This window comes from Danio rerio, chromosome 5, assembly GCF_049306965.1.
Source record: "Danio rerio strain Tuebingen ecotype United States chromosome 5, GRCz12tu, whole genome shotgun sequence".
In the NCBI taxonomy this organism is placed as follows: Eukaryota; Metazoa; Chordata; class Actinopteri; order Cypriniformes; family Danionidae; genus Danio; species Danio rerio.
In genome coordinates this window covers 33999050-34022500 of record NC_133180.1, presented here as the reverse complement: position 1 = coordinate 34022500, position 23451 = coordinate 33999050, and the positions used below count along the sequence as shown (strand labels likewise).

At 36.4% G+C, this 23451-nt stretch overlaps 2 protein-coding genes across 16 annotated transcripts in view; one reads left to right on the top strand and one right to left on the bottom strand.

Moving 5' to 3' along the window:
• The window catches only part of LOC141385840 (membrane-spanning 4-domains subfamily A member 4A-like), a 142437-nt gene that overhangs the window by 93637 nt on the left and 25349 nt on the right, over positions 1 to 23451 (bottom strand). The window lies entirely within an intron of this gene.
• The window catches only part of garnl3 (GTPase activating Rap/RanGAP domain like 3), a 108896-nt gene that overhangs the window by 60720 nt on the left and 24725 nt on the right, over positions 1 to 23451 (top strand). For 6 of the 12 annotated variants that reach the window (XM_005171887.5, XM_073950534.1, XM_073950532.1 and 3 more), the window contains exons 5-21: positions 3411 to 3529; positions 3834 to 3898; positions 5688 to 5751; positions 6126 to 6152; positions 6265 to 6340; positions 6563 to 6661; positions 6775 to 6878; positions 13138 to 13246; positions 13416 to 13461; positions 15270 to 15376; positions 15772 to 15887; positions 18655 to 18759; positions 18850 to 18924; positions 19006 to 19120; positions 22015 to 22041; positions 22213 to 22317; positions 23051 to 23167. In XM_005171887.5, coding sequence (XP_005171944.1) covers positions 3411 to 3529; positions 3834 to 3898; positions 5688 to 5751; positions 6126 to 6152; positions 6265 to 6340; positions 6563 to 6661; positions 6775 to 6878; positions 13138 to 13246; positions 13416 to 13461; positions 15270 to 15376; positions 15772 to 15887; positions 18655 to 18759; positions 18850 to 18924; positions 19006 to 19120; positions 22015 to 22041; positions 22213 to 22317; positions 23051 to 23167 — 1476 coding nt within the window. 12 annotated transcript variants of the gene reach the window in all.

Sequence of the window (23451 nt, the reverse complement as noted above, 5' to 3'; positions counted from 1 at the left end):
TTAATTGGTTTAAATCGCTGTAAATACCTTTCATTCAATGAAAGAGAGACTAAAGGAGAGAGACAGAATATGCTACAGAGGAGGGGTGGAGATGCAGAGACAGACCAGATCTTGTCTTCTAATTGGATTTCATCCTCTTTTTTTCATTTGTCTTCTGTCTGTAAACCTGGACCGTCTCGGTCCAAAATATTCCCCTCAAACAGCAGGCTTCCATCCTTTCCTTCCTCTTCCCCTCTGGTTCTGAATCACCAGGAACAGATCTAAATAAACAGGCATCTTCACAGTCACGTCTCAGAGGACAGTTCACACAGTCACAGCACTTTGGTGTGGCATCTATTGGCATCATTGTGCGGGCAGCACATCAAGAGGCACAGAATAAATTATTCAGTCAAAATTTTATTTAAAAAAACATTAAAAAAGGGAAGAAAAATAGAAGTATGACTCATTTTATTGGTGCTTGGTTGTTTAAAAATCCAGCTTCATATGCATATGGCAACATACATTGATGGTTGTTGCCTGTGTTGGCCAACAATCTATTTAAAGTAATCTTTATAAAAAGTTAAATGTGCATTTAAATCATTACACATACAAATTAATAGTAACATCTCAGTCATTTCATCCTTTTTACGTACTAGGGCTTGGCGATTCAAAATCTTGATTAATTGAACATTCTAACTAACGATTAAAAAACAAAAATTATTATTATTATTATTTGCCCTTATAGTTCACAGACAAGTTTTGTACTATAAATATGCTCACATATCATTTGAGAGAATTTAGACATTTTGAACGGGTGCATTATTTGATTTAAAAATAATTGAAGGAAACACACTATCTACTATCTATGATTATTTATTGAACATTAATGTTGAACAACAGAAATTAAACCACATATTGCACTGGTGTAGTGGTTAGTGCATTGACACATGCACTCCGGTGCTCACAGCGACCCCTCTTCCCCTCTCTCTACTCCCAATGCTTTCCTGTCAATTCTCTCTATTTTCCTATCCAAAATAAAGGTGAAAACCATGAAAAATAATTCTAAAAAAAATAAACAACACACATTGCCTAAAACCAACAGTCACTTTTCTCTTGTAAAAAAGTGAAAATAAATAACTTGCACTTTAAGAAACAAAAATAATTATTAATTTTATTGTTTTCAAAAGTAAAGTAATATTTTAAAATTTTAAACTTGAATTTTCTGTGAACAAATATTTTTATGTAAATAACAATTTTATTGTAATAGAAAATATGCCGCCTCAAGGCATATCTGGCGCAGCTTCTAATCATCATCGTTGTAGTGCAAAAGTGCGATATGTAGTTACATTTTTAAGAGGTATGTGACCTCTCAAAGGGCCATACCTGTGCATTCAATGCAGAAATATAAATCGGCCATAACAGAGTGGAGTCATTGACTCCACACACGGTAGGGAAAGTAAATGAAAAAAAGTACCAGGGAAAATTTGATTGAAATCGACATTCAGAACCTATAATCGTTTACTTTTCATTTATTCATTATTATTCGCCCAGCGCTACTTTATACCCACATTCCACTGGCAGGATTAAACATCATTTGTGTTCAGTCTGTAAATACCATTAAAACAAATCAAATTTCACTATTGCTCACTGAAGAATGCTTCATATGCTTTAGCTATAATATAATCAACAGGACCCAAACACAAGGTCCAGTTTTCTGCACAATGAAAAAAAAAAACAAGACAAAAAGCAAAACCAAAACAGTTTTTAATCTGCAATATAACATAGGAGAACGTCAACCCCAAAATGGAAATTTGCTAACCATTTACTTATCATGAAGTGTTTCTACAACTTTATAATTTAGAATTTTATATTTGTTTAACAATATTCGGGAAAACCATATAAGGCATACATAGTAGAAACAATACTGTGCAAGTCACTGGCTAACATTTACCAGCATTGTCTTAAATATCTTGTTTTGTATCCAACAGAAGAAACAAACTCTAATTGTTTTGGAACAAGCTCTGAGATCTTGGAAAGTATTTTAACATTGAAATACATAACACTCGGAAACAAATAGCAGTGTGCATTTAATACAGCAGCTAGTACAGTGCATCTGGAAAGTATTCATAGCTTCACTTTTTCCACATTTTCTTATGTCACAGCCTTATTCCATAATGAAATACATTCATTTATTTCCTCAAAATTCTACACACAATACCCCATAATGACAATGTGAAAAAGATTTAGCAAAACTGTTGCAAATTTAATAAAAAATAAAAAACCTGAAAAATCGCATGTACAGAAGTATTCATAGCCTTTAGCTTGAAGCTCTAAATTGAGCTCAGGTACATTCTGTTTCCACTAATCATTCTTGAAATGTTTCAGCAGCTTCTTGAAGTTCACCTGTGGTAAAATCAGTTGAGTAGCATGATTTGAAAAGGCATACACCTGTCTATATAAGGTCCCAGGGTTGACAGTGCATGTCAAAGCACAAACCAAACATGAAGACAAAGGAATTGTCTGTAGACCTCCAAGACAGGATTGTCTCGAGGCACAAGGTTGGGGAAGGTTACAGACAAATTTCTGCTGCTCTGAAAGCTTCAATGAGCACAGTGGCCTCCATCATCTGTAAGTGGAAGATGTTTGGAACCACCAGGACTCTTCCTGGAGCTGGCCAGCCATCTAAGCTGAGTGATCGGGGGACAAGGGCTTTAGTCGAGAAGGTGATCAGTAACTTGATGGTCAGTCAGTCTAAGCTCCAGTGTTCTTCTGTGGCGAGAGGAGACTAGTCAGGATAGAGGGAAAGATGAATGCAGCAATGTACAGAGACATCCTACATGAAAACCTGCTTCAGAGTGCTCGTGACCTCAGACTGAGGCGACGGTTCATCTTCCAGCAGGGCAATGACCTAAAGCACACAGCTTAAATATCAATGGATGTCCTTGAGTGGCCTAGCCAGAGCCCAGACCTAAATCCTACCGAACATCTCTGGAGAGATCTGAAAATGGCTGTACACCATCACTTTCCATCCAATCGGATAGAGCTTGAGAGGTTCTGCAAAAGGAATAGGCAAAAATTTCTAAAGACAGGTGTGCCAAGCTTGTGGCATCATATTCAAAAATACTATAATTGCTGCCAAAGGTGCATCAACAAAGTATTGAGCAAAGGCTGTACATGTGATTTTTCAGGCTTTTTAGTTAAAAAAAAAATTGCAACAGTTTCAAAAAATCTTTCACATTGTCATTATTGGGAAATAATTGTAAATTATGAAGTAATAAATGAATTTAATTTGTTTTTGAATAAGGCTGTATAACATAAAAACTATGGAAAAAAGTGAAGCGCTATGAATACTTTCCACATGCACTGTAAAGGCAGATTTGCAGTATGTAAAGGCTTATTAGCAGTGACCCGTTTGTTTCTTCTTTCTGTAGTTCATCAAAACTACGTGGGCACAGATGCAGAGAAAAACCCTTTCTTTCTGTCTGTGGTTCTGTCAGACCAGAACAACCAGAGGGTCCCGCAGTATCGAGCCATCCTCTGGCGCAAGACGGTGAGTCAAGCAGCGACAGGTAACAGCATGTGTGTACGTCACCTTCGCTCAGTGACTCACATCACAGATTGACCTCTCGCGAAGTGACTCGACACTGTTGTCTCAAAGGCCAGCATGCAAAGACTAAATGCCTAAAAACACTGAATGGCACAGTGACACAACTCGCTATTAAATGTCACTTTCCTAGAAGCAGCACAGCCTCAGATTGTAAAACCATGTGTCGCAGCCTGCAGCAATAATGGCTTCCTGTCATGTCATATTCGGTTTCATATTCATATAATTTATGAAGTGTGTCCTTTCCCAGGGTACTCTGAAAATCAGCCTTCCATACAGCCCAACAAAAACACTATCAGTTAAATCCATATTAAGGTAAGTCTGTCTTTATTTTTCTAGAGCTGCATGATTCTTGATAAACTGAGAATTCAGGATTTTGTTTAAAACGGAGATTACAATTCTCCTTCTATTCTGAATAGCCTACTTGACTAAATAACAGCTTGCTACAGGTTCACATGAAATGTTACCTGATGCATACTGTTATCTATAACATATCTGTTTTTAAAACTTCTGCTTAAATGGATGACTCAATGACTTCACTTGTTTGATTAATGAATGATTCAGTATTTTTTGTACAAATCTTGGGGAAAATTTGACTTACTCAAAGAATTGACTTGTCTAATTAGTGGATGAATCATCTTTTTGAACATATCTATTGAATAAAAGATTTAATAAATCACTCAAAGTCTATACTTGTTGGATTATTGAAGGAATCCACATTATTACTCCTTAACAGGGACTGTCGATTGGAACATTTTTCTGTACTTTTATTTTAGTGAACATGAGCTTTTCTTGACAACCTATAAATCTTCCTTTTATATAGTTTTCAAGGTGACAAGGGGGTAAACTATGTCTTGAATGATTCAATGACTCATATACAATAGTCCATCATTTATCGCGTAGTTACGTTCTAAAAATTACCCGCAATAGGCGAAATTTGCAAAGTAGTCAGCTTTATTTTTCTACAGTTATTCTAGATGTTTTAAGGCTGTAAAACCCCTCACTACTGAATGAAGCAGCAGTTTTTAACAAATCTACTGAATGATTCAGTGCCTCACTCATAAAGGTTTCACTGGTTTAATTCATGGGTGAATCAGCTTTTGTACAAATCTTTTAAATGAAAGATTCAGAAAATCTCTAAGACTAAACTTTCTTGATTACTGAATGAATCAATTGTAATTAATAATATAAAAAAACATTCACTAGATCAAATCTCTTAAATAAATAATTCAACAACATTTGTTTTACATGTACAATTATTTGTTGCCTTCTACCGAAAGGGCTGACATAGTGAGGAAATTTCTCTTAAACAAAATCTGGATGGTTAAAAAAAACAACACCAACAATTCTGCATACTGTATATAAAGATTGCAGCTCCATATACAGCTCTGGTGTCAAGTTAGCACATATTTTAAATTACAGGGCATGTTATAAAATATTTTTATTTATGTGTTTTTATTAGCAGGATGGGGGTGAGTCCCTGTCACAGATCCTCTCTTTTTTGGACTTTTTTGTTACAAACTTTGTATTAGCTGATCTGAATTAGCTGGCTCTCCCTTTTTAATCAGTTAAAAGCCGAAATAATGCCAAACTGATGACGTAACATTCGATTTTTTTGGACTAAAGCTCCCATTTCTTCAGTCTTAATACACTGAAAACAATTTGCAAAACAAACCTAAAACACTCTTGTATCCATTATTCATTTCCTTTACATTCAGCGCACAGTGAAAAGCGAACACTGCGATTTCTGTTGTTGCCTTTATTTTTTCTGCAGTTGGCTTGTCAGTTGACGGTATTGCGAAATTGAGGTAATCTGGACAGCCCTACCTACTGGCATAGCAAAAATGTATTTCTTAAAGTGCCAAGTCACATTAAAAAGGTTATTTGTTTTGTTTTGATTGCTATTATAGACATAAGTGTTTCTTTATGGACTGTCAAAAGTTTAATACACATGGCAAAATCAATGTCATTTCAGAATCAGACACATTACAAATAAGATCTACTAATTATGCAACTCTATTATCCACCCTTCTCATCAGTAAATAAACGCATATGCAATCATTTGAATGCACACTTAGACCCTCTTAACACTTTCCCCCTCCAGTGCCATGAATGTGGATCGTTTTGAGAAGGGCCCGAGGGAAATCCTCAACCCAGAGATTCAGAAGGTGCCCACCCACCCACACCCGTCAATCAACATCACATGTCCTCTGCTCTGTTAATTACTGTCGGTTTCTCCACCGGTTTGTTGTTCTGCTTCATAATCACTTCAGGATTCAAATGCAGATGCCGTCTGAGCTGCTGTCGCTCCAGAGAGCTTTGCTTTTGTGGAAACGTGTGCAGCTAATCAAAGGCCATTGTCAGTGGCATGCAGATATTTGAATGCATGAACACGCTCTCTGTAATGTTTGTGGAGCCCACACTATTAGTTCTCCTAATTGATGTTTAGAAATGTAACCTCATTTGAAACTGGTTGTTTTATTGTGCTGAGATATAATTGATGTTTTGAGCTAAAAGGTGTGTTTTTTTATGTTGCTGCCAGGACTTACTGGTGCTGGAGGAGCAAGAGGTATATACTCTCAAATGTGTGAGAAGAAATGACCATCTCTGTGATTTGAATTTTTTTTTTTTTGTAAATTCTCATTGAACGCTGATTATATGTATTTGCTTGTTCTTTACAGGGAAGCGTTAACTTTAAATTTGGTGTTCTTTATGCCAAGGACGGACAGTTGACAGATGATGAAATGTTCAGCAATGGTGAGCACAGCACCACTCGCAATGTACTCAGAATACTAATTAAATATTTCTTTCTTTTCTGCACAGATGAATAACCTGTACATTTGTAAAATTACATGCATTGGTGTATATCTATGTCTGTGTGTGTGTCTGTGTGTGTGTGTGAGAGAGAAAGAATCTTATTATTTTATTTCATTTATTTTCTTTAATATTAATTTTGATTTTGCTTTGTACTATTTTCAGAAATGGGAAGTGAGACCTTTGAGAAATTTCTGAATCTCCTTGGTGATACGATCTGTCTACAGGGCTGGGCAGGGTACCGAGGAGGACTCGACACTAAGAGTAGGATACAAATATACATGTGTTTGCATATTACTAGAGGGGTTTTCTTCCTTCAGCTGAATAGGCTCATTCATGTTCTCTCTCTCTTTATCTCCCTCTCACTGTTTGTTTAGACGACACTACAGGAATAAATTCTATCTACACAGTCTATCAGGGTCACGAGCTCATGTTCCACGTTTCCACCATGTTACCTTATTCTAAAGAGAACAAGCAACAGGTAAGTTGTAAACATTTTAGTTGAAATTTTAGTTGTTGTTTTTTTTTTTTTTTGCTTTGTTTTTATTTAACTTTTTGTAATATAGACATTTATTTTTAGTACTGGGTTAAACATATGCTGGATAAGGTGGCTTTTTATTCCTCTCTGGTGATCCCTGATGAATAAAAGGACTAAGCCGAAGGAAAATGAATGAATGAATGAATATAGGCATTAATTATCAGTACCGGGTTGTGGCTGGAAGGGCATCTGCTGCATAAAACATATGCTGTAATAGTTGGTGGTTCATTCTGTGGCAACCTCTGATAAATAAAGGACAAAGTCGAAGGAAAATTAATGAATAAATATAGGCATTCGATAATCTGAGGCTAGTAAAATTGACTAAATTTAATAGTAATGTGGAGAGTGATATTTTAATATTGTGAGGGCAAGTATGAATTTTAAGCAGCCATTTTCGCATGATCTTTCCAAAATCATTCATTTTTTTAATTGACAAAAATTTAAAACAGCATTATTTTTATGTATTTACTGCTACTTTTAATAATTTTACCATTCATTTGTGTGTATTGTACAAGTACAGTCTGTACAAGCATTCATAATATACATTCTTTTTTTTGACCATCTGACCACCCAAATTTTGAATAGTAAAGTAAATTAAAAATTATTGGACAAATTCATTCAGTCATTAATATTCTTTTTCGGCTTAGTCCCTTTTTTAATTTAGGGTTGCCATGAACAGCCAACTTATCCAGCATTTGTTTTACGCAGAGAATGCCCTTGCAGCTACAACCCATCACTGGGAAACATACACACACTCATACACTACAGACAATTCAGCCAAACCAATTCACCTATACCACATGTTTTTGGACTTGTGAGGGAAACTGGAGCACCCGGAGAAAACCCACGCAAACACGATGAAAGCATGCAAATTCCACACAGAAACGGCAACTGAACCAGCCGAGGCTCGAACCAGCGACAGCGAAGATGCTACCCACTACGCCATCGTGCTGCCTACTGGACAAATATCTATCCAATGATAAATATTTCTTTCTTTCAAATTCTTTTTACCCATTTTTAAATTTAGATTATGTTAGTAATCTGATGAATAAAAAATACATCAATTATCAACCATTGCATAAAAATTTATCACATTTTTCAGTTCCTAATATGTTTATTTCTTAATAAACTACTATGGCTATACTCTTGGAAAGAATCAGGTTTGGCAATTACAAAATTAAAACTAGAAAAGATAGAGGCCCTATCCCAATTCTATTTTTGTCCTCCTTCCCCTCCCCCTTGGCCCTTAAAACAGAGTGTGAAGGGGAAGAACTTCAAATTTTACCCCTAAGAAATGGGACAGCACTACAACACCTGCACACATCATCATATGTCATCGCGATCTCTTACCACATAAGAGATCAGACAATCGGACTGCTGTAGTTATTCCAGTCGTGTTATTTTTTTGGTATTTATCTTCAGGAAATCACTGAAGGCAACGATATCATGTTATCATGAAGATATAATGTGGCAATGAGATCATAACTGTACTGTGCATTTACACCCTGGCCATATCCATCTATGTAAACACACGGAAAGAACATTAGTGTTGTACCAGACACTATAAAAAGCCCATTCCCAGCCACTAGTCTTTTCTGACAGGGGATTCCAGTGTTATCGAGTGTTGGATGTGAAAGTATGTTATGGGACTGCTATAAAGGAGTTATTATTATAGATAGCAAAATTTAGCAGTTTTTTATTTTAGGGTTTTTTATTTATTTAAGCATGACAGTAAAATACAAACACAATTATGAATGTATTGAAACATATGCTTCGCAATAATAACAAAAAAAAACTAATTTGTGCAACTCCTGACTTCTGTGTGTAGGCATGCTACCGTTTTTGTACCCCTTGGTTTCAAGTGTGGTCCTTAAAAAATTCAGTTTCAAGAGCTATCTAGCCCTTCCCCTTAGCCCTTTCAAGCTAAAGACCCCCACCCCTTCAAGTGAATGCACAAAACAAGGGGTAGGGGTAAGGGGAAGGGCTACCAGATAGAATTGAGATTGAGCCTTATAAGCACTGTTCAATTAGGATTCACCATTGTCTAAAAACAATCAGGACTCTTCACATTTTGGTCCTGATTGATTCACACCATCAATAAGACCAATAGAAAAGAACGGAATGAGAGAAACTTCTGTTGAATTAGATGTCAATTCATTTAAATTAAACTATGATATATATAGAGAAGCTCCACCCCTAACCACAGCCCTTAACATTACATTAACTGGGATGAATGCAGATTGCATAAACCAAAACAAACTTTAATGAAAGTGCATTTGTATAGCGCTTTTCACAAGAATTATCATTCACAAAAAAGTGCTGGTTATTACATTACAATCAAAATCACATGAGATTGTGTGAATTCATAGACAGTTAGCACTAATGAACACATAAAAAGTTATGAATTGTCATGTTAGAAAGACAGAGAGCGGACAGACAGAGAGGAGGAATGAAAGAGAATTCTGAATGACAGCGAGACTGAGAAAAGGGAGCTGCGTGTGTTTGTTGAGGCAGAAAGGAGCCAGTCTGTAGCTCAGTAGGTGGTGAGGGGAAAACAGGCTATATTTAACATCCAAAAGCGCTGGACATCACAGCGGTCAGTCTCTCTCTCTCTCTTTTACTTTCCCCCTTCCCCCCTCAGCTCCATATCCTGATTACATCAGGCGTCAATCACTCGTCTCTCTCACTTCATATCCTTCTCTTCTCCTGATTACATCACATAGTAGTCCTTTCTCTCTCTCTCTGTCTGTCCATTTCTCACTTTTTCTCTCTGTTGGATCATATGTCTGATTGAGTACGAGTAGAGCTCCTTTGCACTAGAGTCCTTGTGGAAGCTTCACAATGGCAGGATTTTCAAAGCATTCGTGTCGGTTCAAGGTCTCGGCCCTCTACAGCCGAGAGCCTCTTCAGCTCTCGGTGTCAATAACCAACTTCACCAAAGCTGATCCACCCGTGAAAAGAGCAGTAAACCTCAGATGAGACACGTCTCTAGTCGGCTCTAAAAGCATGCAGACAAACCAAACACAAAAAAGCAGATGACTCAAGAATCAAGTACTGTTTACAAAGGAGAAAAGTCTCTTCTTGAAAGAAAACTGACCAAAATGTTTTTAAACAAAGACATTAAAACATGTTCTGTGATCTTCTGCACCTCAGAAATTCATTTTATAAGTTTAAAATGTTTTTAAAACGGCATGTTTGTAATAAAGAGAGTAAAACCGCTATGTAATTCTTAACCAATATAATCACCACGACTGCATGGTGTCAGTTAAAAGATAATATGTATGTGTGTGTACTGCACACGGCATTTGTGTGAGACTCATCATTTCATTAAAGCTTGAATAAACTCCAACACACATACATCAAACAAACTTACTTTGTATTATTGACTAGTGACCTTATTTTAGCTTCATCTGTGTCTCTCTCTATCACTGACTGCTGTTTATCTGAAGTAACGCATGAGAAGCAGACAAGCACATCGAAGCGAAAGGCAGGGAGAAGCAGCTCAATTGCATTTAAAGCCACAGGCTACAAAAACAGCTACACTGTACTCAGACACCAACATGGGAAGATTCTATATTTTAAGAAAAAAATCTGATGTGTATTTTGAGCTGAAACTTTTGACACATTCTGAAGACATTAAAGGCTTATCTTACATCTTGTAAATGGGGTAGAATATGTGTCCTTTAAGGACCAGGGGTGTAAAGTAACAAATTACAAATACTCAAATTACTATTTTTTTTTAAAGAATTGTCATTTACTAAGTAGTTTAAAAACTGTGGACTTTTACTTTCCCTCGAGTACATTTTTAGTGCGGTATCGGTACTTTTACGCGACTATTTTCCTTCAACTTGCAGTCACTACTTTTTATCTATAAGGATAGGCTAAAGTAGAAAAAAACCTGCAATTCCAGTCCAATCAAATTTTGCATCATAACAAACAATTTCAAGACATGTATGGAAAGTACCCATGAAGATGTCCAAAATCTTCACACGCAATCCCCCAGAGATTGTTTAGATGGCATGTCACTGATGAAAAGATGACTCAAATCGTCAAATGACCTTAAACATTCCCTAATTGCACTACGGAATGTTACATTTCACACACATAACTACATGTAAATGCATCAACCTTTCACAGTGTAATACTCACTACTCTTGAGTACTTTTAAGGGCTACTTTTTACTCATGCTTTGAGTAACATTTACAACAGATACTGTTACTCTAATCACACTACATTTTTGGGCAAGTAATACTTTTACTTGAGTATGATTTTTCAGTACATTTTTAACCACTGTTATTGACTGACTTCAGTGGAATCTTTTCATTTATTATTGACTATCTGCTGAAACAACAGTACAATTTATAGTATATATGAATATTATACTATAGTTCAGGTAAATTATTGTCAGTTTTGGTTAACTTTGCCAACAAAAAAAATACCTATGAACACTTTTGTGCATCACCAATAAGCAAAGCAGTGTTTATTTTCCAAATTAGTTTGTGATAAAATGTTTATTTGATTCTTTTCTCATGTAACAGAATATTAGTTGTAACAAATGTAAACTATTATATTAGATTAATAAACCAACATCAAAAGAACAGCATTTATTTGAAATACAGCGCTCAGCATATAAAGTACGCCTCTCACAAATCTATCTTTTAAATTCATATTTTTAATAGGAAGCTATGCAATATTATATTTGTGAATAAACATTAGTCACTACTGACGCCAAATCTGGAGCTTATCTATAAAAACTAACTTACGATATCGCTCCAAAAAGTACAGCCAAATGTATATGTTATAGAAAAATGTTAAATACACATTTTTAAAAAAAGAGGAAAAATCAAGAGAAGCAAAAAAATAGAAAAAATTAGTTGAGATTTTGTAGGTTGTGATTTTTTTTTTTTTTTTTTTGCAATATTTTGTTTAAATTTAATTGTACTATTTTTTAATTTCTAAATATGTTTGGTTACTAAAATATTATTGTAATAAACATATTTTTTAAATAAATCTGTTCTGCTTAAATGCACCAAAAATACATTGCCTATATTCACTGAGAAATGGATAAAAATGTTCATTTTCAAAATGGGGTGTACTCAATTATGCTGAGCAATAGATATATTTTTCTAACAACACACACACACACACACACACACACACACACACACACACACACACACACACACACACACACACACACACACACACACATATATATGATATATATCCTAAGCTGTCTAGAGTACATACTGAGGAAAAGTCAAATGTTATTCTGTTTTTCACATTTGGACACTTAAAGATATCCAAAAATCCATTAAAACAAACATGATCATGTAATTATGACCTGTTGTATGGGAGGGTGGTTGGGAGGTGATATACAGTTGTGTCCCATTTAAAAAGCATACAACAACATAGTTTTGGAAGAAAGTAAATAAATAAAGACAGAAATCTATTTTGTGGTGAACTATTCATATAGTATATATAGTCAGATGCTTTTACTCAATACAAATTACAAAAGTACTTCATTATAAATCCAACAATATCCAGGTTTATTATAAAAATGAATTAGTAGGAATAATCTACAATAAAGTAAATAAAATAAATAAAATGCAGAAGTCAGTCATGAAAGCCTGTTTGTGTTTTTCGAATGCTGTATGTCACTGGCTGCATGTTCTGGTGTGAGGGTGAAGGGAAGTGGCAGAGAATCATAATTGAGCTCTCAGTAGAAATGAATCTGTCAGAGCAATAAGTAAATACTCATTCCTGTCACAGCTCACGGTCATGCGGATATATCTGTTCGTTTGGATGTGAGGGGGAGAGCCAATGAGAGGGAAGGCAGCAGGTGAAAAGCAGCCATGTAGTAATTGAGCTTTAAGGGGATGTTTCACATGTGTGTGCGCTCTTGAGATAAAAGATAAAAGCTCCTTTTCTACCATAATGGTCCAGACTCATTAACAAGCTCAATTATGCTTCCTGGCTAACAGGCTTGAAGTGTCATAGGTCATTTACCAATGTATGAATGTCCACACATGCCAAACACATACACACAATAGGCAGGTACTCTTTTCAAAATGAAAAATTTGTCCATCTTTTGTTAATATTAAAGACAAAAAAGTGTTGGCATAATATTTTGAGGTAATAAAAGTGTATTTTAAATTGTTAGCAAAGTGTGATCATTGCTTTTTTTTTTTTGACTGTGTAGGTAGAGAGGAAGAGACACATTGGGAACGACATCGTGACCATCGTGTTTCAGGAGGGAGATGACGCCTCGCCGTCCTTTAAACCCTCCATGATTCGCTCCCATTTCACACGTATCCTTCATACTAGAGTGGAAAGGATGGAATGAGTCACTCAGTGTGACAGTGTTTAGGCTGTGTTTGTGGGGGATGTTTTTTAATACAACAAAATGATTTTAAAAATGACATCCAAATTTGCTTGTGTAAGTAGTTTTCAAAATGTTTTCCTTGACAAACCACTTAGATATTTTTGCCTTAGTTCGATATAATAGCCAGAATGATAGTTATAGGTATGTATGTATGTATGTTTTACTGTTTGTACATAGTGAATATGTGGAATTATTTGTTATAAATATAGATTAAATGTTAATACACTGGAAGTGTATGTCTTTAACCATTTGGGGCTAGTAAGTTAAGAAATTTAGAAAGTTACGTAAAGAAATGGATTTTTTTATCCTGTAAATTTATCTTTAATGACTGTTAAGAAATGTACACTCTTCCAAAGGATTTAAGATTTAGAAGTTCTTCTAAACTTTCTATTTATCACTGTATCCTGTAAAAATATATCACACTTTGCACAATTGTTAAAAATGACAAGAATTTTGCTGACCATTTGCATATGTTTTGACCTGCCCACAGCTGGCCACCTTTTGGTCAGGCGTTTTTAATACATTCAATAAAGCCCTCTAATATCAATATATAACCTGATCCTTTGCGACCCCTTATTGGAGTATCCCTTGAACCTGATTTAACAGTCCATGACAGAAAGGTTGTTGCCTTTACCACAGTTTTAGCCAGACGTGCCATACTTCTAAAGTGGAAACACACTTTCCCCCACACATAATATATTATAAGGGATTACTTTCTTGACTACATCAAAGGCCTGCCTATTACACCTGGTACTGGCAACCTGTAACATTTACCATTTTATTAGAAGGGGTTTGTTTGTATTTTTTTCGATCTGTATCCAGTCATGTACTTACTTAAGGTACTTAATTTGTTATTTATGTATTTTTTTTATTATTTATTGTTGTTCTGTTAATTGAGTTAATGAATAAGAGGTTAGGGAATGGGATTAACAATGCACAATTACTGTTTACCTCTCAATATTTAATTTGCATTGTCATACAAAAGACCAATAAAAAGATTGAAATATAGATTCGAAGACTTAAAAGAAATGACAAGAATAAAATAAATTTTACAATATACTCAAAAACAAAACAGTTACTTTACTTAACCCCTTAACTGTAACTGTCCACACGTGTGATGAATTTTCTATACTTAATTATTACATAATTTTGTCAAATCCTGAACTTGTCTTGACAAACTGTATATCAGTTTAGAGTTAAACGAAAGATTAAGGGATCCAGTACATTCAGACCAATTATTATACAGCTTTTCTCAAAATAAATAATTGTATGAGTATGTTATATTAGTGAAACGTTCACCTGTTTGTATCTTATAATCCAGTGTTTCTCAACCATGTTCCTGGAGGACCACCAGCACTGCATGTTTTGGATATCTCCTTTGTCTGTAACACCTATTACAGGTCTTTCAGTCTCAGCTAATGAGCTGATGGTCTGAATCAAGTGTGTTTGGTCAAGGTCCAGGAGACATGGAATATGTTCAGAGCTGGTGATTCATCCAGGAATGTGGTTGAGAAACACGGTTGTAGTCCATTGCGGGGTATGAAACACAATCATTCAATTTGAGCACAACAAAACTACAGTACTAACATTAGAGATATCCTTATGTTTACAATGTTGTCAATAACTGTAACAGAGCAGCTTAGTTTGTATATGATGTTAAAGAGAATGAATCTGCAATACAAACGATGAATGTGGAGAATAACACAGCTCAGAATGTCACAAGAGACTATTAACTAATTACAATCAAGTAATCGGGCCCATGTATTAAATGATCATATTAATTAACACTATCACTTCAATATTAAAATAATTACTATTTCACTGTTTTTGATCAAATAAATGCAGCTTGCTAAATGTAAGAGTCTCCTGTCAAAACTTTTTTTAAAGTTCACCAACTTCAAATGTTTAGTGTATGTTTTCCATCAGTGAATCATTTTGTCATGTTGCAGGTTGAAGATTTTCTCAGAGGAAAGTGTGCCACTTTTTGGTCCCCCTCTCCCTTCCCCACCAGTGTTCACGGACCATCAGGAGTTCAGGGACTTTTTACTAGTTAAATGTAAGTAAACTTGCCAGCACGTGGTCATTTTATAAACACCTAAAAAGGTTTTGTTACTATAATCTGTCATCAAACTGTACCAACTCATTAACAATATCAAAAAGCCATTTAACACTGAAATCACAGCACTACAAATATTTCTCTCTGAATGGTCCAGTTCAGTCAAAAACAGATTACCGAATTAAAATGCTTGCTAAATGCAGTTTCATGTTGTCTGCACCACATTGAAAACACACCTGTGTTTTTCTGTTGCCAGCTTTAATGATTTGTTTTGGCTCAACATCTCGTTAACGCAGATGCTTTCATTAAACAGACCCCATAAAACGTGTCATGCTGTTTCCCGAGGGTAGTTCTGTTACATAACACTGGCACCCTTATCTTTCTGTCTGCTGTAGTAATAAATGGAGAAAAAGCCACTCTTGAGACCCCCACTTTTGCTCAGAAACGTCAGCGTACACTGGACATGCTGATCAGATCCCTGTACCAGGATCTCATGCCTGACATGCACAAGGTATGGACACACAATCTAGAGCAGTGTTTACCAACCACAGGGCCGGAGACGCCTAAAATTCCTTAACATGACTTGAGATCCTTTAAAATTAGATAAAACAATTACCTTTTTTTTTTTTTTTGCATAACCTGGAACCTTAAAAACACAAGTAAGCATTAGCTTATTAATTTTTAAAAATGTGATTTCCATCTCTTAATCAAGTCATGGAAATAAAATAAATACAGATTTTGCTAGCTATGCCAAGCATTGAAATATAGCGTAGTATTTCTTGAGAAATGATGAGTAGAATTTACATTTAAAACTTATCTAGTAACTGGAAAAGTCACCAGGCTTTTGACTACTGTTATGAGCAATGAGTCAAAAAGGTTGAGAACCAATGACCTAGTCCAGTACTTGCATGTATTTATGTTTATCCTCAAGCTATTATTCCTTCTCCAGGCTTTTGTTTCCTTCTTTTATGTACAACTTTTCCAAACCACTGAGCTTTCAAATGCAGTTTTATTCTCATGCAGCCCTCTGCAAGCCGTCTCAAGCCGTCTTTTTATTGTTTTATATTCTTGTTTCTATTCAATTCAATTACTAAAATTGGGAGATTATTTGAATTTGCATTTTAATGGAAGGGAAAGTTGTTTGTTGGCAAATAAAACGAAGAAAAATGACATCTTGTTGCTGTGACAAATGTTGCTGTTGTGTTACCCTCGAATGCAAAAACGAACAAAAGGTCCAACCACTGTGGTCTGACTCTTAAAGGAAATTAATGACAACAAATGGGGCGGGAAGAAGCACTGCTAAACATAGTTGATGATAGAATAAAAGGAACAAGAACTGTTAGAATTGGAATCAAAATTTGAACTATTAATTCTTTATTATGATTATTAACCTATTTATTATGGCTAGTAAAGAGAATGGTATGATTCAGAATGAACTAGAGCATCATGGTGGCGCAGTGGGTAGCACAATCGCCTCACAGCAAGAAGGTCACTGGTTCAAGCGTCGGCTGGTTCAGTTGGCATTTCTGTGTGGAGTTTGCATGTTCTCCCTGTATTTGCGTGGGTTTCCTCCGGATGCTCTGGTTTCCACCACAGTCCAAAGACATGCGCCATAGGTGAAATGGGTAAGCTAAATTGTCCGTAGTGTATGAGTGTGAATGAGAGTGTATGAATGTTTCCTAGTGATGGGCTGCAGCTAGAAGAGAATCCGCTGCGTAAAACATATGCTGGATAAGTTGCCGGTTCATTCCACTGTGGCGACCCTAGATTATTAAAGGGACTAAGCTAAAAGTATTCTCACATAACTCAGAATAGACAGTTAAACAAAATTACTTGATGTTCAGCTTTTCTAACAAGTCTTTTAAACTATGATTCATTTTAAATAATAGTTTTTTTTTAAAGGTAGGCTATTTGTTTCCACCTACGGCGTAACAGTGAAACTGATCAAATCTTCCAAAAGTCCAATTTTTTTCTTCTTATAAGTGTTATTATATTAATATAAATCAATGTTTATATACAGAATGGCAATGAGCTTTAGGGTCATTTCGACTCAGGGCTCCTAGCTTGTCCGAGCAATTAAGGAACGATACGCACATGGTGTGCAAGTGGCGTGCACCTGACATGCTCGCATTTTCCACCTACATCTATTTGAAAAACATCTTTTCAGAATGCCGTGAGTGCACTGCAATACATGTAACTAGAACTAACCAATCTACTTCACACTTTGCATGGAATATAGACATTTCGGTGATAATGGCAGACTAATTAGCCAACTTCAGACAAACACAAAGCACCCAAACACTGCAGTGCTTTTTAATTTTGTCCATAAATGAAACCTGTACTAGAAATGGAGCGATGGTCTGGAAACGGTGAACGATGATCACCTAGTTACGAAAGACGCCAGGGGAGCGCTACTGCAAAACGCATTGAAAATGGTCAAGGAATCCACGCACCACTTTCACCTGCTTTTAGACGCAACTTGTGAACAGACTCAGGTTGACATCAGAGCACAATAACACACGCGAAAAATGACAAACAGCAGCTGTGAGGAGATTAAAGAAAAAAAAAGGATGTCGCCAGAGTAGCTTTTGGTTTCCCAGTCCCTAGCTCCCCATCAGAAAGATTTTTTTAGCATAAAGGGTAATGTAGTTTGTGTGTTTGAATGATGTTTGATTCCTTTACTTGAAAGCTTGTAAGGGTTGTAAAAAGTTGTAAGGTCTGATCACAGCTTTTCTGTGATCATCTGTCCTGTGTTTGTAATAACTAGCCTGATCTCAAATAAATGGGAACTATTTTATTCTATTCTATTTACTGTCGGAAAAGTGGCTAATTTCCACTATTTGATACAATTGAATTTGTACAATTTTCAAATTTATGATTTTTAAAAGGAGGTGAGCCCACAAACCCCATGCCCAAATGTCATTGCGCAAATCAAGCAAAAATATATGAATGATATACAAATTCATACAAATTAGCCACTAAATCTAAATATTAAGAACAGCCACGATATTGCGTTGAAAATACAAAGACAATATACATGATATTTGCTCTCTCTGGGGTAAACTGATTTGCTATATCAATAGTATTAGTAGACTTATCCAAATCATTGACAAGAACAGTAATAAGACTGAAGGTGTTTGAGTCAATGTAATAGATATTTTAACTACTATAAGCATCTGTTAGTCTCTGCTTTGCTCTGTCTTTCTGGCTGTTTCTGGGTCAGTCTCTCAGACCCATGTTTATCTGTACTGCTCCTGTAGGTTCCCTTCTCTCCGCAGAACATGCTGAATCGACGCTCATTCAGCGATGTCCTGCCAGAGTCACCTAAATCCGCCCGGAAAAAAGAGGAGGCACGTCAGGCTGAGTTCGTTAGGGTGGGACAGGTAAGATGTAGATTTAGCCAACATCCTGCATATGCCATGAATGCAACATGACAAAATGAGTAATGTTATTAATAACAATAATGTTTCTAGGCCTTAAAGCTAAAAACTATAGTTCGAGGTGATGCGCCCACCAGTCTAGTCACCACTGGCCTTTGCAGGAAAGAGGTAAGAGGCAAAAGGAAAATGAGAGGGGATGTTTTTTGCTTAAGATATATCTCTGACTTTGTGTTTCTACCATCTTTTCAGCCATGGGAGTCACAGTCGTTCTGCAGCAGCTTCCCTTATGATATAGTCTGTGGAGACTCATGGGGTCAGTCATTACTGGTCGCCACAGATTCAGCAGGAGTCATGCTGCTGGAGGGTGAGAATGCTTTATCACAGCTGGAGAAACTGGCAGACTTCTGAAAATTATATAGAAAATACAGGCTGAATGTAACTTCTGCCAGCCTCTTTTTGACAGATCCACATGGATCAGATGAATGGGCATAAAATTTGAACCGAATGAGTTTTATACTTCCTTAAAGAGGGAAATAACATGAAAATTCTGAAGAAAAAACAACAACGCAACCTTTCATGGAACACAAAATAAAATGACAATGCCTTTTTATATACAGTACAGGGAACAACAACCTGTCAACCTTTTTAATTTAGATATTTTGCAAACTACTGATGAAACTATTTCGATACATAATACATGTCATTTAGTGTGTGTTTTTTACATGAAAAAACAAATAAGGTGCCAGAAAAGTTAAAAAAATTTTTTTTTTTTGAAAAAATAAAGTTAGGAAAGGCATGGGCTGGTATAAGATTCTAATGGTGTGATAACCTTGGATAAAAATCATAGTTTTATCATAGTTGGTTTCACGGTATCACGGTATTGTGATTACTGTTTAAAAGTATGTTCTTTTTAAATGTCTAGGTTAAATACAAAATCTTTTTTCCCCTTTTGAACATAATATATTTTATTTTGAGAAGCATTTAAAGAGCCCATATTATACATGAAATAGGGTCATATCTTGGTTGTAAGGGTCTCCAACAACAGTCTAATATGCATGCAAGGACAAAAAACACTTTCATGTTCTTATAATCTGCATTTATTTTTACCTAATTATCCCAGCGACTCCTGTATGAATCGTTCAGTGATTCATTTGTTCCCAAACCCCTCCTTAGCGCGAAGCTAATCTACGCTGATTGGACCGATGACAGTCTGTCGCGATTGGTCGACTGCCTTCAGTCAGAGAGTGAAATGGCCAATAGCTAATCAGCAATTTAAAAAGTAATCACAGTTCATACACGCTAGATAGTGTAGGCGTGGATTTTAGCTGCCACACACACACACAAAAACACACACACACCTCCGGACGAGAACGCTCCCGCTTCCGCCCGCACTCGCCAGGTTTTAGCCTTAGAACCCGCCCCGTATTCTGCCCGCCGCGCCCGATCCCGCTAAAGAGCGGGGGAGAACAAAACCGAAAATCCCCCAGATATACAGTCCAGACAGCTGTCTGTATAAACACACACACAGCATACCACACACCAAGCATAAAGCTCTCGCTCTCTCTCTCTCTCTCTCTCTCTCTCTCTCTCTCTCTCTCTCTCTCTCTCTCTCTCTCTCTCTCTCTCTCTCTCTCTCTCTCTCTCTCTCTCTCTCTCTCTCTCTCTCTCTCTCTCTCTCTCTCTCTCTCTCTCTCTCTCTCTCTCTCTCTCTCATACGCGCGCGTGCGCACTAACACACAAGCACCAAGCAGACACATCTTTCTCTTTCTCAGGCAGCCCGCTCCCGTCCCAAATCAAACCCGTTACCGACCGCTCCGGCGATTTATTCGGAAATTTATTCCCGCGCCGCAGAAATCTGGCGCGGGGACAGCCGCGGGTATGCAGACCTCTAACGTTACCACGGAGCTCCATAAACAAAGCAGCACGCGTCGCGTTTTTAACGTGACTTTGCACGCGATAAGAGAATATAGCCAGTTAACCTGATACAGTACACTCGGTTACAAGTAACAAATCACAACTAAATACATTTGCAAGCTAGAGTCAACGAGGCAACAACTTTAACCGCACGTACTTACACTTGAGAAATGGAAGAAACCCATCCTGATGTCCATCAGTAAGTTACTGATCCTTCCTTTAACAAACGCAGATGAAGTATTCTTTGTAGCATGTAGCTTCCAGAAGTTTCCAGTAGTTTCCAACTGCTTGGCTATAATGCTGAGGTTTCATCTTTGGGTAGAGACTCAATATAATATCCATCTGCAATGTGACTTCAATCGACCGGCATGTTTGTGTGCGTGTGTTTGTGGGTGTGTGTGTGTGTGGGTTACTGCGTCAGAGGGCGGGGCCTCAGGTTTGAAATCTCCCGGGTTTGCGCGTGCACGTGAATAACTTGGTTTCATTCGTACGTCATGGCGAAACACCTAATGAGTCGGTATCAAGGCGACTCGTTTGAAGCACTATGAATCGACTCTTTTATAGATGAATCAACCGTTTTAAACACTGTATTCTTACAGATTTAAGCCTTAGCTGGATACATCACTTCACTTAGAACTGTGTTACACACTACATGGAGGGGGATTTTCAAAAACCCATAATATGGGCTCTTTAAAATATTTTGGAAGAGTAAACATGTCAGGCTGAATAAATTATTGAATTTGCTGTCTTTGTTTTAAAAGCAAATTTTTTAAACAATTTAAAACTGCACCTTTAGATATCTTTGCTGCTGAAGATAAAAAAGTTAATAAAAAAATCGTACAAATACCTTAGGAACGATATAGCTGAAAATGTTGACGGTTTTACCGCGGTATACCATGAAAACGGTTATCATCCCATACCTATTAGGAAATCAATGTTTAGTGGAATAACCCTGATTTAAACACTTTCAAAACACAACAATTCAAATATTTGTCATTTTTACCAACTAACATTTTCTAAAGAAAAAAAAACATGATATCTATTTTTGAAATTTGAAAAAAAATTTATTATACCAAAAAATATCAATCATTTACTCAAACCCATACCCAACTAATCTTGTATTTTGGGGGGTCTTTTAATTTTATATTTAGATTTACTACATTTAATAACATTTTATTTTGACATTTTATTTTATATTTATATTTATTTTGCGCCTTAAAATGTACCTTGTAAATTAAAAAATACCAAACTGCATTGATTTTTTTTTTATATTGTATATGTGTAATGCATATGGCACTTCCTCCATCTTTAAAACTTGCTGAAATCTGATTATGTCTTCCCCAGCTTCAGATCCGCTGTTCTCCAATGCAGGTATGTGAAACCAATCCGACAACACTACATATAAATGTACATTATATGTAATACAATACATTTGAATTACTACTGAACGTGTCTTTTAATCAACCAAAGCAAGAGATTCTCAATTTGAGACAGAGTTACCATGCAAACCGCAAACTAATTTTGCTTTGCATGCTGGTCTAGATTCACCAACCCTGCCTCCGGTGCAGGTATTTGACAAAACCTTGACCGTCAAACAAATGCACGTGCTTGAACCTCAGGACCTCCTCATTGCAAGAGCAGACAAAGGTAGGAAATGTGTTTGCTTTCATATTCATATGAGCAAATGAAAATGGTACAGATCTTGGGTGGGTAAAAGAAAGTGTGTACAATTGTCTGCCAAAGGAGAGAGAGAGAGAGAGAGCGAGAGAGAGCGTGAGAAAGAAACAATAAACCGGTGAAGGAAACTCTTGGTCTTTGCTCTAATGAGCATCTTTATCCAACTGGGAATAGCACAAAATAGTATCTCAAACACACACACTCAGGCACCATCTCTGGTTCACATTGTCTAGACTTAAAGCTCATTATAAGGAAAAGCACAGAGTAGAGATCCATGTAATTTAGTGTCTACCACCATCTTCTATTCTGATCATTACTGCAAGACACATGCACAGCAAACTCTGAGTTTTATTGGCAAGCACAGCTCTAGCAGAGGGAAAATAATGAATATGTTATCAACTCCGTCACCAAGCGACTTTCATTCACTATGACAGGCATTTGAAAACCAAACATGTTGCATTAGCTGAAATGTCATTCTGTTTGATGGGACGGCTCTCTCATTTGTTGCCAGGCTATTATCATACGGTAACGCTACTGAAAGCTTTTGTTTGCAGAATTAACTGAACAATTGAAATGGTCACACACTCCCCTTTGAATGCATTATTGAAACTGTACCAGGACTGCACAAGAGTACTTGAGGCTTAAAATTGCACGATTTGGTCTGATTTCAACTACTTTGTGTTCAATTTCAACTGTGCTACAGGGAAGGATGCTCGACTGTATGTTTACAGACTGAGCACACTCAAACAAGGTATAGAGGAGCGACAGCTCGTCCGCACCAAGTGTGACAGTCGAGAGAACAAGCTTGAGAAAACCAAAGGTAGGAAACACATCAGTGAACACCCACACCGATTATTTATTTATTTGTTAAATATACTGTATTTATCATTAATCTAATATTGCGTGTTCATATTTAAAAAACTTGTGAAGCAACTTAGTGAAATTGGAAAATTACAAGGTTCAAGTCATTCTTAAGAAGTACACAAAAAAAGATTATTTAAAGAGGATTTCTTGGATTTACTAAACTTTTTTTAATATAAGTGGTTGTAAACAACTTATTTGGGCTGAATTAAAAAAAATAGTTGAACATCACTAAATTGAATT